Source organism: Salvelinus alpinus, chromosome 10 (genome assembly GCF_045679555.1).
Source record: "Salvelinus alpinus chromosome 10, SLU_Salpinus.1, whole genome shotgun sequence".
NCBI lineage: Eukaryota > Metazoa > Chordata > Actinopteri > Salmoniformes > Salmonidae > Salvelinus > Salvelinus alpinus.
The window spans coordinates 11,667,901-11,686,205 of record NC_092095.1 but is presented as its reverse complement, the minus strand read 5'-3'; the positions used below and the strand labels follow the sequence as shown (position 1 = coordinate 11,686,205).

Here is an 18,305-nt window from a genome sequence, read left to right as displayed (position 1 = left end):
TTTACAGTGGGATAGATGGGCCGGTGTTATCTAGTAACACCTGACTCTTTAGAGTGGGATAGATGGGCCAGTGTTATCTAGTAACACCTGACTCTTTAGAGTGGGATAGATGGGCCAGTGTTATCTAGTAACACCTGACTCTTTAGAGTGGGATAGATGGGCCGGTGTTATCTAGTAACACCTGACTCTTTAGAGTGGGATAGATGGGCCAGTGTTATCTAGTAACGCCTGACTCTTTAGAGTGGGATAGATGGGCCGGTGTTATCTAGTAACACCCCTCTTTAGAGTGGGATAGATGGGCCGGTGTTATCTAGTAACACCCCTCTTTAGAGTGGGATAGATGGGCCAGTGTTATCTAGTAATGCCTGCCACTCTTTACAGTGGGATAGATGGGCCGGTGTTATCTAGTAACACCTGACTCTTTACAGTGGGATAGATGGGCCGGTGTTATCTAGTAATGCCTGACTCTTTAGAGTGGGATAGATGGGCCGGTGTTATCTAGTAACACCCCTCTTTAGAGTGGGATAGATGGGCCAGTGTTATCTAGTAATGCCTGCCACTCTTTACAGTGGGATAGATGGGCCGGTGTTATCTAGTAACACCTGACTCTTTACAGTGGGATAGATGGGCCGGTGTTATCTAGTAACACCTGACTCTTTACAGTGGGATAGATGGGCCGGTGTTATCTAGTAATGCCTGACTCTTTACAGTGGGATAGATGGGCCGGTGTTATCTAGTAACACCTGACTCTTTACAGTGGGATAGATGGGACGGTGTTATCTAGTAACACCTGACTCTTTAGAGTGGGATAGATGGGCCGGTGTTATCTAGTAACGCCTGACTCTTTAGAGTGGGATAGATGGGCCAGTGTTATCTAGTAACGCCTGACTCTTTACAGTGGGATAGATGGGCCGGTGTTATCTAGTAACACCTGACTCTTTAGAGTGGGATAGATGGGCCGGTGTTATCTAGTAACGCCTGACTCTTTAGAGTGGGATAGATGGGCCGGTGTTATCTAGTAACGCCTGACTCTTTACAGTGGGATAGATGGGCCGGTGTTATCTAGTAACACCTGACTCTTTACAGTGGGATAGATGGGCCAGTGTTATCTAGTAACGCCTGACTCTTTAGAGTGGGATAGATGGGCCGGTGTTATCTAGTAACACCCCTCTTTAGAGTGGGATAGATGGGCCGGTGTTATCTAGTAACACCCCTCTTTAGAGTGGGATAGATGGGCCGGTGTTATCTAGTAACACCCCTCTTTAGAGTGGGATAGATGGGCCAGTGTTATCTAGTAATGCCTGCCACTCTTTACAGTGGGATAGATGGGCCGGTGTTATCTAGTAACACCTGACTCTTTACAGTGGGATAGATGGGCCGGTGTTATCTAGTAATGCCTGACTCTTTAGAGTGGGATAGATGGGCCGGTGTTATCTAGTAACACCCCTCTTTAGAGTGGGATAGATGGGCCAGTGTTATCTAGTAATGCCTGCCACTCTTTACAGTGGGATAGATGGGCCGGTGTTATCTAGTAACACCTGACTCTTTACAGTGGGATAGATGGGCCGGTGTTATCTAGTAATGCCTGACTCTTTACAGTGGGATAGATGGGCCGGTGTTATCTAGTAACACCTGACTCTTTACAGTGGGATAGATGGGCCGGTGTTATCTAGTAACACCTGACTCTTTAGAGTGGGATAGATGGGCCGGTGTTATCTAGTAACGCCTGACTCTTTAGAGTGGGATAGATGGGCCAGTGTTATCTAGTAACGCCTGACTCTTTACAGTGGGATAGATGGGCCGGTGTTATCTAGTAACACCTGACTCTTTAGAGTGGGATAGATGGGCCGGTGTTATCTAGTAACGCCTGACTCTTTAGAGTGGGATAGATGGGCCGGTGTTATCTAGTAACGCCTGACTCTTTACAGTGGGATAGATGGGCCGGTGTTATCTAGTAACACCTGACTCTTTAGAGTGGGATAGATGGGCCGGTGTTATCTAGTAACACCTGACTCTTTAGAGTGGGATAGATGGGACGGTGTTATCTAGTAACACCTGACTCTTTAGAGTGGGATAGATGGGCCAGTGTTATCTAGTAACGCCTGACTCTTTAGAGTGGGATAGATGGGCCAGTGTTATCTAGTAACACCTGACTCTTTAGAGTGGGATAGATGGGCCAGTGTTATCTAGTAACACCTGACTCTTTAGAGTGGGATAGATGGGCCAGTGTTATCTAGTAACACCTGACTCTTTAGGGTGGGATAGATGGGCCGGTGTTATCTAGTAACACCTGACTCTTTAGAGTGGGATAGATGGGCCAGTGTTATCTAGTAACGCCTGACTCTTTAGAGTGGGATAGATGGGACGGTGTTATCTAGTAACACCTGACTCTTTAGGGTGGGATAGATGGGCCAGTGTTATCTAGTAACGCCTGACTCTTTAGAGTGGGATAGATGGGACGGTGTTATCTAGTAACACCTGACTCTTTAGAGTGGGATAGATGGGACGGTGTTATCTAGTAACACCTGACTCTTTAGGGTGGGATAGATGGGCCAGTGTTATCTAGTAACGCCTGACTCTTTAGAGTGGGATAGATGGGACGGTGTTATCTAGTAACACCTGACTCTTTAGAGTGGGATAGATGGGACGGTGTTATCTAGTAACACCTGACTCTTTACAGTGGGATAGATGGGCCGGTGTTATCTAGTAACACCTGACTCTTTACAGTGGGATAGATGGGCCGGTGTTATCTAGTAACACCCCTCTTTAGAGTTGGATAGATGGGCCGGTGTTATCTAATAACACCCCTCTTTAGAGTGGGATAGATGGGCCGGTGTTATCTAGTAACGCCTGACTCTTTAGAGTGGGATAGATGGGCCGGTGTTATCTAGTAACACCTGACTCTTTAGAGTGGGATAGATGGGCCGGTGTTATCTAGTAACACCTGACTCTTTAGAGTGGGATAGATTGGCCGGTGTTATCTAGTAACACCTGACTCTTTAGAGTGGGATAGATGGGCCGGTGTTATCTAGTAACGCCTGACTCTTTAGAGTGGGATAGATGGGCCAGTGTTATCTAGTAACACCTGACTCTTTAGAGTGGGATAGATGGGCCGGTGTTATCTAGTAACACCTGACTCTTTAGAGTGGGATAGATTGGCCGGTGTTATCTAGTAACACCTGACTCTTTAGAGTGGGATAGATGGGCCGGTGTTATCTAATAACGCCTGACTCTTTAGAGTGGGATAGATGGGCCAGTGTTATCTAGTAACACCTGACTCTTTAGAGTGGGATAGATGGGCCGGTGTTATCTAGTAACACCTGACTCTTTAGAGTGGGATAGATGGGCCGGTGTTATCTAGTAACACCTGACTCTTTAGAGTGGGATAGATGGGCCGGTGTTATCTAGTAACACCTGACTCTTTAGAGTGGGACAGATGGGCCGGTGTTATCTAGTAACGTCTGACTCTTTAGAGTGGGACAGATGGGCCGGTGTTATCTAGTAACGCCTGACTCTTTAGAGTGGAACAGGTTATCTGGCTAACATGTTTACACTCAGGTGTTCCCCTTGAATATTATTAGTGGATGAATGCTCACCTGATGCAAGCGTCTGTAACAACAGTCCACCCACACACCCACACACCCATACACACTACTCCTCCTTTTCATTTCTCATTGCCTTTCTTCTTTTTTCTGCAGGTGGGCTGGTTTCCTTCTACCTATGTGGAGGAAGGAGAGGAGTGAGTCATGGAGAAAAACACAAAGGATGAAAGAAAATGAAAATACAGAAAGACTGAGAGACCGACAGAGTGAACCGGTTGGCTGTTAGGCCTGAACTGGACATTCTGTGGTTTATCTGACTGCTAGCTGAGAACTGGACATTCTGTGGTGGACCCTCCTATTGGCTGTTGCCTCAATAACGACCCAAAATCCTCCTGGGAGAATAGAGGGTTCCTAGATGGAATAGTGACTGGTTCTCTCTGGTCTGCCTCTTCAACAGACTAGTGACTGGTTCTCTCTGGTCTGCCTCTTCAACAGACTAGTGACTGGTTCTCTCTGGTCTGCCACTTCAACAGACTAGTGACTGGTTCTCTCTGGTCTGCCACTTCAACAGACTAGTGACTGGTTCTCTCTGGTCTGCCTCTTCAACAGACTAGCAGCTTGGCTGTCAGCATGGGAAGGACCTTTCCCAGAACCCAGATCCCTACTTCCGTCCATCCCTCTCTCCCTCACTTCCACCTCCCCTAACTCAGCTACATCCATTCATCTCCACCACTCAGGATATAGCTAAGACTGTCTAAAGGGAAAGAGAAAAGAGAGAGCGAGAGAAGAGACTGAGAGAGGAGGGAGGGATTTGCCACACCGCAGGGCTTCACCTTGCCTGTGTTGCTCTGTTGCCTTGGTGATTATTGATGACTTGATGCAGCGGCATCCCCATCCACACACACACACACACACACACACACACACACACACACACACACACACACACACACACACACACACACACACACACACACACACACACACACACACACACACACACACACACACACACACACACACACAAGTCTGCATACTTTCCAAACACACTATACGTTTATATAACTGTGAGTGCCAGACATGTGTATAACTCACCCTGGTCTCTCTTCCCCCCTACTAGAAGAATGGGATTAATGTCAGAAGAATGGGATTAATGTCAGAAGAATGGGATTAATGTTAGAAGAATCTCTCTCTCTCTCTCTCTCTCTCTCTCTCTCTCTCTCTCTCTCTCTCTCTCTCTCTCTCTCTCTCTCTCTCTCTCTCTCTCTCTCTCTCTCTCTCTCTCTCTCTCTCTCTCTCTCTCTCTCTCTCTCTCTCTCTCTCTCTCTCTCTCTCTCTCTCTCTCTCTCTCTCTCTCTCTCTCTCTCTCTCTCTCTCTCTCTCTCTCTCTCTCTCTCTCTCTCTCTCTCTCTCTCTCTCTCCAATTCAAGGGGCTTTATTGACTTGGGAAACATATGTTAACATTGCCAAAGCAAGTGAAGTAGATAATATACAAAAGTGAAATAAACAATGAACAGTAAACATTACACTCGCAGAAGTTCCAAAAGAATAAAGATATTACAAATGTCATATTATGTCTATATAATCTCTCTCTCTCTCTCTCTCTCTCGCTCTTTTTCTCCTTGTCAAATCAAATCAAACCAAATGTATTTGTCACATGCGCCGAATACATGTGTTGACCTTACCGTGAAATGCTTATTTACAAGCCCTTAACCAACAATGTAGTTCAAGAAATAGAGTTAAGAAAATATTTACTAAATAAACTAAAGTAAAAAAAAACTGGGAATGTATTGACGCCTCTTGCACTGAGATGCAGTGCCTTAGACTGCACTCGGGAGCACCCCGGATGGCAGGAAGCTTGGCCCCAGTGATGTACTGGGCTGTACGGACTACCCTCAGTAGCACCTTACCTTCAGATGCTCAGCAGTTGCCATACCAGGCGGTGATGCAACCGGTCAGGATGCTCTCGATGGTGCAGTTGTAGAACTTTTTGAGGATCTGGGGACCCATGCCAAATCTTTTCAGTCTCTTGAGGGGGAAAAAGCATTGTCGTTCCCTCTTCACGGCATTCTTGCTGTGTTTGGACCATGATAGTTTGTTGGTGATGTGGACACCAAGGAACTTGAAACTCTCAACCTGCTCCACTACAACCCCATCAATGTGAATGGGGGCCTGTTTGGCCCTCCTTTTCCTGTAGTCCACAATCAGCTCCTTTGTCTTGCTCACATTGAGGGAGAGGTTGTTGTCCTGGCACCACACTGACAGGTCTCTGACCTCCTCCCTATAGGATCACCATCGTTGGTGATGATTAGTCTTACCACTGTTGTGTCATCAGCAAACTTAATGATGGTGTTGGAGTCGTGCTTGGCCATGCAGTTGTGGGTGAACAGGGAGTACGTGGCAGATGTGTTGTTGCCTACCCTTACCACCTGGAGGCGGCCCGTCAGGAAGTCCAGGATCCATTTGCAGAGGGAGATGTTTAGTCGCAGTTTAGTGATGAGCTTTGAGGGCACTCTCTTTCTCTGTATTTCTCTCTCTCTCTTTATCTCTCTCACTCTCTCTCTATACCACTCCTCCTCTCTCCCCCTCTCTCTTTCTCTACCCCTCATCCCCTCTCCCCCTCCTCTCTCTTCCTCTCTCCCTCCTCCCCTCTCCCCCTCCTCTCTCTTCCTCTCTCCCTCCTCCCCTCTCCCCCTCCTCTCTCTTCCTCTCCCCCTCCTCTCTTTCTCTACCCCTCCTCCCCTCTCCCCCGCCTCTCTCTCTCTATACCCCTCCTCCCCTCTCCCCCTCCTCTCTTTCTCTACCCCTCCTACCCTCTCCCACTCCTCTCTCTTCCTCTCTCCCTCCTCCCCTCTCCCCCTCCTCTCTCTTTCTCTACCCCTCCTACCCTCTCCCCCTCCTCTCTCTTTCTCTACCCCTCCTACCCTCTCCCCCTCCTCTCTCTTTCTCTACCCCTCCTACCCTCTCCCCCTGCTCTCTCTTTCTCTACCCCTCCTACCCTCTCCCCCTCCTCTCTCTTTCTCTACCCCTCCTACCCTCTCCCCCTCCTCTCTATTTCTCTACCCCTCCTACCCTCTCGCCTGAAGGGGGTTTCCAGTAGACATTCCAAGCAGTGGAATGCAACATTAGCAACATTTTAGGGAATAATAACTTTACAGACTCTCAAACACCCACTCAGACAGGCAGATCAGGCAGTATAATATATCATGCCATAGTTACCACAGACAAGAATGGGATTCATGTCAGAAGAATGGGATTAATGTCAGAAGAATGGGATTAATGTTAGAAGAATGGGAATAATGTCAGAAGAATGGGATTAATGTTAGAAGAATGGGATTAATGTTAGAAGAATGGGAATAATGTCAGAAGAATGGGATTAATGTCAGAAGAATGGGATTAATGTCAGAAGAATGGGAATAATGTCAGAAGAATGGGATTAATGTTAGAAGAATGGGAATAATGTTAGAAGAATGGGATTAATGTCAGAAGAATGGGATTAATGTCAGAAGAATGGGATTAATGTTAGAAGAATGGGAATAATGTCAGAAGAATGGGATTAATGTTAGAAGAATGGGATTAATGTTAGAAGAATGGGAATAATGTCAGAAGAATGGGATTAATGTTAGAAGAATGGGAATAATGTCAGGAGAATGGGATTAATGTTAGAAGAATGGGATTAATGTTAGAAGAATGGGAATAATGTCAGAAGAATGGGATTAATGTCAGAAGAATGGGATTAATGTCAGAAGAATGGGAATAATGTTAGAAGAATGGGATTAATGTTAGAAGAATGGGAATAATGTCAGAAGAATGGGATTAATGTCAGAAGAATGGGATTAATGTCAGAAGAATGGGAATAATGTCAGAAGAATGGGATTAATGTTAGAAGAATGGGAATAATGTCAGAAGAATGGGATTAATGTTAGAAGAATGGGATTAATGTTAGAAGAATGGGAATAATGTCAGAAGAATGGGATTAATGTCAGAAGAATGGGATTAATGTCAGAAGAATGGGAATAATGTCAGAAGAATGGGATTAATGTTAGAAGAATGGGAATAATGTCAGAAGAATGGGATTAATGTTAGAAGAATGGGATTAATGTCAGAAGAATGGGATTAATGTCAGAAGAATGGGATTAATGTTAGAAGAATGGGAATAATGTCAGAAGAATGGGATTAATCTTAGAAGAATGGGATTAATCTTAGAAGAATGGGAATAATGTCAGAAGAATGGGATTAAGGTTAGAAGAATGGGATTAATGTTAGAAGAATGGGATTAATCTTAGAAGAATGGGAATAATGTCAGAAGAATGGGATTAATGTCAGAAGAATGGGATTAATGTTAGAAGAATGGGATTAATGTCAGAAGAATGGGATTAATGTCAGAAGAATGGGATTAATGTCAGAAGAATGGGATTAACGTTAGAAGAATGGGAATAATGTCAGAAGAATGGGATTAATGTTAGAAGAATGGGATTAATGTTAGAAGAATGGGAATAATGTCAGAAGAATGGGATTAATGTTAGAAGAATGGGAATAATGTCAGAAGAATGGGATTAATGTTAGAAGAATGGGATTAATGTTAGAAGAATGGGAATAATGTCAGAAGAATGGGATTAATGTCAGAAGAATGGGATTAATGTCAGAAGAATGGGAATAATGTCAGAAGAATGGGATTAATGTTAGAAGAATGGGAATAATGTCAGAAGAATGGGATTAATGTCAGAAGAATGGGATTAATGTCAGAAGAATGGGAATAATGTCAGAAGAATGGGATTAATGTTAGAAGAATGGGAATAATGTCAGAAGAATGGGATTAATGTTAGAATAATGGGATTAATGTTAGAAGAATGGGAATAATGTCAGAAGAATGGGATTAATGTCAGAAGAATGGGATTAATGTCAGAAGAATGGGAATAATGTCAGAAGAATGGGATTAATGTTAGAAGAATGGGAATAATGTCAGAAGAATGGGATTAATGTTAGAAGAATGGGATTAATGTCAGAAGAATGGGATTAATGTCAGAAGAATGGGATTAATGTTAGAAGAATGGGAATAATGTCAGAAGAATGGGATTAATGTTAGAAGAATGGGATTAATCTTAGAAGAATGGGAATAATGTCAGAAGAATGGGATTAATGTTAGAAGAATGGGATTAATGTTAGAAGAATGGGATTAATCTTAGAAGAATGGGAATAATGTCAGAAGAATGGGATTAATGTCAGAAGAATGGGATTAATGTCAGAAGAATGGGATTAACTTCTTATTGCTGCAATCCAGGTAACGGGATCGATATGACAACAGCCAGTGAAAGTGCAGGGCACCAAATTCAAACAACAGAAATCTCATAATTAAAATTCCTCAAACATACATGTGTTTTATATAATTTTAAAGGTAATCTTGTTGTTAATCCCACCAAAGTGTCCAATTTCAAATAGGATTTTCAGCGAAAGCCCCACAAACGATTATGTTAGGTCACCGCCAAATCACAGACACAGTCATTTTCCCAGCCAAAGATAGGAGTCACAAAAAGCACAAATAGAGATAAAATTAATCACTAACCTTTGATGATCTTCATCAGATGACACTCATATGACTTCATGTTACACAATACATGTATGTTTTGTTTGATAAAGTTCATATTTATATAAAAAAATCTGAGTTTACATTGGCGTGTTACGTTCACTAGTTCCAAAAACATCCAGTGATTTTGCATAGCCACATCGATTCAACAGAAATACTCATCATAAATGTAGATGATAATACAAGTTATACACATGGAATTATAGATATACCTCTCCTTAATGCAACCGTTGTGTCAGATAATTTTTTTAACTTACGGAAAAAGCAAACCATGCAATAATCTGAGACGGCGCTCAGAACAATAGTCAAATTAGCCGCCATGTTGGAGTCAACAGAAACCAGAAATTACATGATAAATATTCCCTTACCTTTGATGATCTTCATCAGAATGCACTCCCAGGAATCCCAGGTCCACAATAAATGCTTGATTTGTTCAACAATGTCCGTTATTTATGTCCAATTAGCTACTTTTGTTCGCGCGTTTGGTAAACAATTCCAAAGTCACGAAGCGCGTTCCCTAAAAGCTGACGAAATGTCCAAAAGTTCAGTAACAGTCAGTAGAAACATGTCAAACGATGTATTGAATCAATCTTTAGAATGTTGTTGACATAAAACTTGAATAACGTTCAACCAGAGAATTACATTGCTTCAGATGAGGTGGTTTACCACTGGGAGGAGAGTGGCTGGGAGGTGGTTTACCACTGGGAGGAGAGTGGCTGGGAGGTGGTTTACTACTGGGAGGAGAGTGGCTGGCAAGACACGCACACACACTACACACACACACACTCACACACACACACTACACACACCACACACACACACACACACACTACACACACCACACACACACACACACACACACACACACACATGGCACAGCCATATACATAGATTCTCCATAATATAATATGACATGATTATAAAGTATATACGTGATGTATATATTATTATAAATATTATATTGGGCAAAAAAGCATAATAAATGATCAGGGTATATAACTATAATGAAGAGGTATCCCCTGTCCCGTGGGTCATATTCATTAGGCACTAAACGGAAGCAATCTGAACTGAAACAGGATGGGACTACCTGAACTTGTCAATACGAAATGCTCCTTTTTCGTTTTTTTCAGTTGCATAACGTTTTGCTATGGTGTGCACTCATGAGTGCAATCCTGCTCTCTTCCTGTGGTTCTTCTGTGTGTTGATGCTGGTCATTGTGACACAAAATGCATTATGATGTGACTCTGGTCCTTGGAATGCTGGGAAATGTTATTATTTTATTTTTTTACTACACTGTACGTCTCAAGGGAAAGTAGGGTTTGGACTGTAATAAGGAATCAGTGGAGTGAGAAACTTTAAAATGTTATCCTCTGTGCTGATCTGAACGGTTTCCCACCCCAATGGCATTATCAGGCTTTTATTAGGCAGCTCATATTCCAGCATAACTAATGTTTTTTATTTGTTGATGTCATCTGGATAATGTCTTGATATGATGAAATGTGTAAAAGAAGAGATGTGTTCTATTATACATGTTTATTTTGGAATTATACTGATGGAATATAATGGTGTGTGTGTACAGGTTTCATTCATGTCCCCATCCATCCACCCACCCCTACTCTACTGTGTTTTACCTGCAGTGCAGGTTAGCCACCACCAGGAAGCAGCAGCATCAGCACATCTCTCTCCTCCACCTTGTTCTTTGCCTGTCTCTCCTCCACCTCTTTCTCTGCCTGTCTCTCCTCCACCTCGTTCTTTGCCTGTCTCTCCTCCACCTCTTTCTTTGCCTGTCTCTCCTCTTTCTCTGCCTGTCTCTCCTCCACCTCGTTCTCTGCCTGTCTCTCCTCCACCTTGTTCTTTGCCTGTCTCTCCTCCACCTCTTTCTCTGCCTGTCTCTCCTCCACCTTGTTCTTTGCCTGTGTCTCCTCCACCTCGTGCTCTGCCTGTCTCTCCTCACCTCTTTCTCTGTCTGTCTCTCCTCACCTCTTTCTCTGCCTGTCTCTCCTACGGGATCTAGGGATCTACATACCCAGAGAGATAGGAACAGTCTTTCTATGCATGGGATCTAGGGATCTACTTTCCCCCAGAGAGATAAGAACAGTCTTTCTATGCACGGGATCTAGGGATCTACTTTCGCCCAGAGAGATAAGAACAGTCTTTCTATGCATGGGATCTAAGATCTACTTTCCCTCAGAGAGATAAGAACTGGCTTTCTATGCATGGGATCTAAGATCTACTCTCCCTGCTGACAGTAAGAGGTTTACACTAGCAGGGCGTCTTCCTTCCTTGTGTGTCTCTGTATCCTATATCCTCTACACAGAGAGAACATAATAAAGCCAAAAGGGTATCAGTGATCTGATCTCTACACTATCTCTCCTCACCAAGAACACCCACTACATCCATATTTCTCTGTCTCTTTCTCTGTCTCTTTCTGTCTCTATCTCTGTCTCTCTCTCTGTCTCTGTCTCTCTCTCTCTCTTTCTCTGTCTCTTTCTGTCTCTATCTCTGTCTCTCTCTCTGTCTCTCTCTCTGTCTCTCTCTCTGTCTCTCTCTCTCTCTCTCTCTGTGCTCAATTAGAATGAGGACAAGATCAGGACAAATGACGTATGCTAGCGCCAGGTATAAACGGGGCTCGAGAGTCCTCGATCAACAAAAGAACTGTCTGCTGTCTGTACTGTGTCTCTCAGTTATGGTACTCTGAATAGTGCATGGTTCACATTGTTCTACCATCCTTCATGAAGCCAAAGATGTATATTATACTGCAGCTATACTTGACATGGCCGAGGGTAGGGAACCTTGTTCCTGGGGTGTTGTAGGTACTGCAGGATTTTGTCCCGACTAGGCACCACACTGAGCCACTTAGATCATTGATCAGTTCAGTGATTGCCTATATTCAACACACCTGGTCTTCCAGGTCAGTCGTAAACATGAAGTGCCTACGGCCCTCCAGGAGCAGGGTTACTCACCCCCTGGTCTAGAGTCTAAACACCATGGTAACCTGCCACTGTGGCCTAACTAACCCATAGCTGTGCAATCTGAGTCAGTCTGTATCATCACAGCGTAGTGCTGTGTCATACTGTAAATATGTAAATATCACACAATAAACATGTGCACATTGCTTCTTTAAAAAATATAAAAAATCATCACAGTGTCTGTCTTTCTTCTTCTCTCTGATAGCTGCTTAAACGTTTCCTGTTTTTAAATTAGCTTCAGCCGAAGTAGGATTCATTATGTCGTCGTTATTGTTGGAAAGGCTCTTGTTTTTTAAAGAGAGGTTATTTTCACATACAGTAGATTTTAATTTCAACCAATGGAGTGTCTGCTCCAGAGTTCCATTTGGCTAATTGGTGAGCATCTGAGGAGGTAAATGACTAAACAAAGGAATATGCAGTTAGCAGGCCAATGAGGGAGGGAAGAGAGAACAGATCATTTAGAAAAGAGAAGAGATGCTCATTCTATGGAGATGTATTCAGTTGTGTGTCACAATATAGCATTATTGTAATGCTATTCATTCACCCCCCCATCCCAGTCACAGACCGGGGGTATGCGAGAGGGGTTTCACCCCCCCATCCCAGTCACAGACCAGGGGTATGAGACAGGGGTTTCACCCCCCCCCATCCCAGTCACTGACCGGGGGTATAAGACAGGGGTTTCACCCCCCCATCCCAGTCACAGACCAGGGGTATGTGAGAGGGGTTTCACCCCCCCCATTCCATTCACAGACCAGGGTTATGAGAGAGGGGTTTCACCCCGCCATCCCAGTCACAGACCAGGGTTATGAGAGAGGGGTTTCACCCCCCCCATTCCAGTCACAGACCAGGGGTATGAGAGAGGGGTTTCACCCCCCCATCCCAGTCACAGACTAGGGGTATGAGAGAGGGGTTTCACCCCCCATCCCACCCACAGACCGGGGAGATGCGAGTGAGGTTCCATCCCACCCACAGATCTGAGGTATGAAAGAGAGGTTTCACCCCCCCCATCCCACCCACAGACCAGGGAGATGGGAGAGGGGTTTCACCCCCCCATCCCACCCACAGATCTGAGGTATGAAAGAGAGGTTTCACCCCCCCCATCCCACCCACAGACCAGGGAGATGGGAGAGGGGTTTCACCCCCCCATCCCACCCACAGATCTGAAGTATGAGAGAAAGGTTTCACCCCCCCATCCCACCCACAGACCAGGGAGATGGGAGAGGGGTTTCACCCCCCCATCCCACCCACAGATCTGAGGTATGAGAGAGAGGTTTCACCCCCCCCCCCATCCCACCCACAGACCAGGGAGATGGGAGAGGGGTTTCACCCCCCCATCCCAGTCACAGACTAGGGGTATGAGAGAGGGGTTTCACCCCCCCATCCCACCCACAGATCTGAGGTATGAGAGAGAGGTTTCACCCCCCCATCCCACCCACAGACCAGGGAGATGGGAGAGGGGTTTCACCCCCCCATCCCACCCACAGATCTGAGGTATGAGAGAGAGGTTTCACCCCCCCCCCCATCCCACCCACAGACCAGGGAGATGGGAGAGGGGTTTCACCCCCCCATCCCAGTCACAGACTAGGGGTATGAGAGAGAGGTTTCACCCCCCCATCCCACCCACAGACCGGGGGTATGAGAGAGGGGTTTCACTCCCCCATCCCACCCACAGACCAGGGAGATGGGAGAGGGGTTTCACCCTCCATCCCGGTCACAGACCGGTGGTATAAGAGAGGGGTTTCACCCCCCCATCCCAGTCACAGACCGGGGGTATGAGAGAGGGGTTTCACCCCCGCATCCCACCCACAGACCTGAGGTATGAGAGAGAGGTTTCACCCCCGCATCCCACCCACAGACCTGAGGTATGAGAGAGAGGTTTCAGCCCCCCATCCCACCCACAGACCAGGGAGATGGGAGAGGGGTTTCACCCCCCCATCCCAGTCACAGACTAGGGGTATGAGAGAGAGGTTTCACCCCCCCATCCCACCCACAGACCGGGGGTATGAGAGAGGGGTTTCACTCCCCCATCCCACCCACAGACCAGGGAGATGGGAGAGGGGTTTCACCCTCCATCCCGGTCACAGACCGGTGGTATAAGAGAGGGGTTTCACCCCCCCATCCCAGTCACAGACCGGGGGTATGAGAGAGGGGTTTCACCCCCGCATCCCACCCACAGACCTGAGGTATGAGAGAGAGGTTTCACCCCCGCATCCCACCCACAGACCTGAGGTATGAGAGAGAGGTTTCAGCCCCCCATCCCACCCACAGACCAGGGAGATGGGAGAGGGGTTTCACCCCCCCATCCCAGTCACAGACTAGGGGTATGAGAGAGAGGTTTCACCCCCCCATCCCACCCACAGACCGGGGGTATGAGAGAGGGGTTTCACTCCCCCATCCCACCCACAGACCAGGGAGATGGGAGAGGGGTTTCACCCTCCATCCCGGTCACAGACCGGTGGTATAAGAGAGGGGTTTCACCCCCCCATCCCAGTCACAGACCGGGGGTATGAGAGAGGGGTTTCACCCCCGCATCCCACCCACAGACCTGAGGTATGAGAGAGAGGTTTCACCCCCGCATCCCACCCACAGACCTGAGGTATGAGAGGGGTTTCACCCCCCCATCCCACCCACAGACCAGGGAGATGGGAGAGGGGTTTCACCCCCCTATCTCACTCAGAGACAGAGGAGAGGTCATCTGCCTTTGGCCTAAAGAGCAGGAACCTAGACTTCATCAAATAAATCAGAAATATAGACATTGTCATCCTACAAGAAACATGGTAAAAAGGAGACGGACCCACTGATTGCCCTCTGATTGTTACAGAGAGCTGGTAGTCCCATCCACCAAGTTACCAGGTGTGAAACAGGGAAGGGACTCAGGTGGCATGCTAATTTGGTATAGAGCAGACCTAACCCACTCTATTAAATTAGTTAAAACAGGAACATTTTACATTTGCCTAGAAATTAATAAGGAAATTATCCCAAAGAGAAAAATGTCCTCCTGTGTGCTACCTATATCCCCCCACTAGAATCCCCATACTTTAATGAAGACAGCTTCTCCACCCTGGAGGGGGAAATCAATCATTTTCAGTCCCAGGGACATGTACTAGTCTGTATGACCTAAATGCCAGAACCGGACAAGAACCTGACACCCTCAGCACACAGGGGGACAAACACCTGCCTGGAGGTGACAGCATTCCCTCCCCCATATGCCCCCCTAGGCACAACATAATGACAACATAACCAACAAAAACGGGTCACAACTCTTGCAGCTCTGTTGCTCGCTGGGTATGTACATCGTCAATGGTAGGCATCATGGGGACTCCTATGGTAGGTACACATATAGCTCATCTCTTGGCAGTAGTACTGTAGACTACTTTATCACTTTATCAGTCTCTTAGGGGAGTCAGTGGACTGACTGAACGCTTTATCAGATCACAGCAAAATCACACTTTACTTGAACAGAGCAATACTCAGTCATGAGGCATCAAAGCCAAAGGAACTGAGTAATATTAAGAAATGCTATAGATGGAAGGAATGTAGTGTGGAAACCTACCAAAAATTAATTAGGCAACAACAAATTCAATCCCTTTTAGACAACTTCCTGGACAAAACGTTCCACTGTAATAGTGAAGGTGTAAACTTGGCAGTAGGAAGACTAAACAGTATATTTGACCTCTCAGCTTCCCTATCAAATCTAAAAATGTCAAACAGAAAACCGAAGAAAATGAATAACAATGACAAATGGTTTGATGAAGAGTACAAAAACCTAAGAAATAAATTGAGAAACCTGTCCAACCAAAAACATAGAGACCCAGAAAACCTGAGTCTACGTCTTCACTATAGTGAATCACTAAAACAATACAGAAATATACTCTACGGAGAAAGGAACAGCACGTCAGAAATCAGCTCAATGTCATTGAAGAATCCATTGACTCAACACTTCTGGTAAAATTGAAAAAAACTAAACACAAAGAATTATCTATCCAAAATGGAGATGTGTGGATAAACCACTTCTCCAATCTTTTTTGGCTCTATAAAAAAAAAACAGCAAAAACATATACATGATCAAATACAAATCTTAGAATAAACTATTAAAGACTACCAGAACACACTGGATTCTACAATTATCTTGAATGAGCTACAGGACAAAAAATAAAACCCCTCCAATCCATAAAGGCCTGTGGTGTTGATGGTATCCTCAATGAAATTATAAAATATACTGACAAAAATATCAACTGGCTATACTAAAACTCTTTAACATCATCCTCTGATCTGGCATCTTCCCCAATATTTGGAACCAAGGATGGATCACTCCAATCCACACAAGTGGAGACAAATTTGACCCCAATAACTACCTTGGGATATGCGTCAACAGCAACATTGGGAAAATCATCTGCATTATCATTACCAGCAGACTCGTACATTTCCTCAGTGAAAACAATGTACTGAGCAAATGTCAAATTGGCTTTTTACCAAATTACCTTACGACAGACCATGTATTCACCCTGCACACCATAATTCACCAAAACAAGGGCAAAGTCTTCTCAAGTTTTGTTGGTTTCAAAAAAAGCCTTTTGACTCATTTTGGCATGAGGGTCTGCTATACAAATTGATGGAAAGGGGTGTTGGGGGAAAAACATACGACATTATTGTAACGCGTGCGCTGAGAGTCAGGAACCGCGTTCAGGGAGTGTTTTACTAAATAAAGGAAACAATGAACACAAAACAAACAACGCACCGACATGAAAACAGAGTCAATAACACCTGAGGAAAGAACCAAGGGGAGTGACAGATATAGAGAAGATAATCAAGGAGGTGATGGAGTCCAGGTGAGTGTCATGAGGCGCAGGTGCGCGTAACGATGGTAACAGGTGTGCGGGACAATCAGCAGCCTGATGCCGGAGAGGGAGTTTTCGTGACAATTATAAAATCCATGTACACAAACAACAAGTGTGCGGTTAAAATTGGCATAAAACACACACATTTCTTCCCACAAGGCCGTAGGGTGAGACAGGGATGCAGCTTAAGCCCCACCCTCTTAAACATATATATCAACGAATTGGCGAGGGCACTAGAACAGTCTGCAGCACCTGGCCTCACCCTACTAGAATCTGAAGTTAAATGTCTACTGTTGGCTGATGATCTGGTGTTTCTGTCCCCAACAAAGGAGGGCCTACAGCAGCACCTGTATATTCTGTACAGATTCTGCCAGACCTGGGCCCTGACAGACCTGGGCCCTGACAGACCTGGGCCCTGACAGACCTGGGCCCTGACATACCTGGGCCCTGACAGACCTGGGCCCTGACAGACCTGGGCCCTGACAGTAAATCTTAGTAAGACACAAATAATGGTGTTTCAAACTAGGTTCAGTCGCCAGGACCACAAATACAAATTCCATCTAGACACCGTTGCCATAGAGCACACAAAAAACTACACCCACCTCAGTCTAAACATCCTCGCCACAGGTAACTTCCACAAATCTGTGAAAGATCTGACAGACAAGGCAAGAAGGGCCTTCGATGTCATCAAAAGGAACATAAAATTTGACATACCAATTAGGATCTGGCTAAAAATACTTGAATCAGTTATAGAACCCATTGCCCATTTATGGTTGTGAGGTCTGGGGTCCGCTCACCAACCAAGAATTCACCAAATGTGACAAACACCACATTGAGACTCTGCATGCAGAATTCTGAAAAAATATCCTTTGTGTACAACTTAAAACACCAAATAAAGCATGCAGAGCAGAATTAGGCCGATACCACTAATTATCAAAATCCAGAAAAGAGCCGTTAAATTCTACAACCACCTAAAAGGAAGCAATTCATAAACTTCCATAACAAAGCATTCACCTACAGAGAGATGAACCTAGAGAAGAGTCCCTAAGCAAGTTGGTCCTGGGGCTCTGTTCACAAACACAAACAAACCCCACAGAGCCTCAGGACAGCAACACAATTAGACCCAATCAAATCATAAGAAAACAAAAAGATAATTACTTGACACATTGCAAAGAAATAACAAAAAAACAGAGCAAACTAGAATGCTATTTGGCCCTAAACAGAGAGTACACAGTGGCAGAATACCTGACCACTGTGACTGACCCAAACTTAACCTTTCCCGCCCAGGGGTTCCGCTAGCGGAACACCCACAACATTCCGCTGAAAAGGCAGCGCGCGAAATTCAAAAATACAGCATATGAAAGATACAAAT

At 45.2% G+C, this 18,305-nt stretch overlaps 1 protein-coding gene and 1 long non-coding RNA gene across 2 annotated transcripts in view; both read left to right on the top strand.

The window, feature by feature from the left end:
• The window catches only part of LOC139531501 (guanine nucleotide exchange factor VAV3-like), a 202,796-nt gene extending 198,227 nt beyond the window's left edge, over nt 1–4,569 (top strand). Inside the window, exon 27 of the mRNA XM_071327994.1 lies at nt 3,699–4,569. Coding sequence (XP_071184095.1) covers nt 3,699–3,743 — 45 coding nt within the window. The 3' untranslated portion in view covers nt 3,744–4,569. The remainder of the gene's footprint in view (nt 1–3,698) is intronic.
• Nucleotides 4,570–8,633: 4,064 nt separating this feature from the next.
• On the top strand, nt 8,634–12,266 carry LOC139531500 (uncharacterized). The gene is made up of 2 exons (XR_011666370.1): nt 8,634–9,816; nt 9,850–12,266. It is a non-coding gene; the product is annotated as an uncharacterized lncRNA (long non-coding RNA).
• The last annotated feature ends 6,039 nt before the right edge of the window (nt 12,267–18,305 follow it).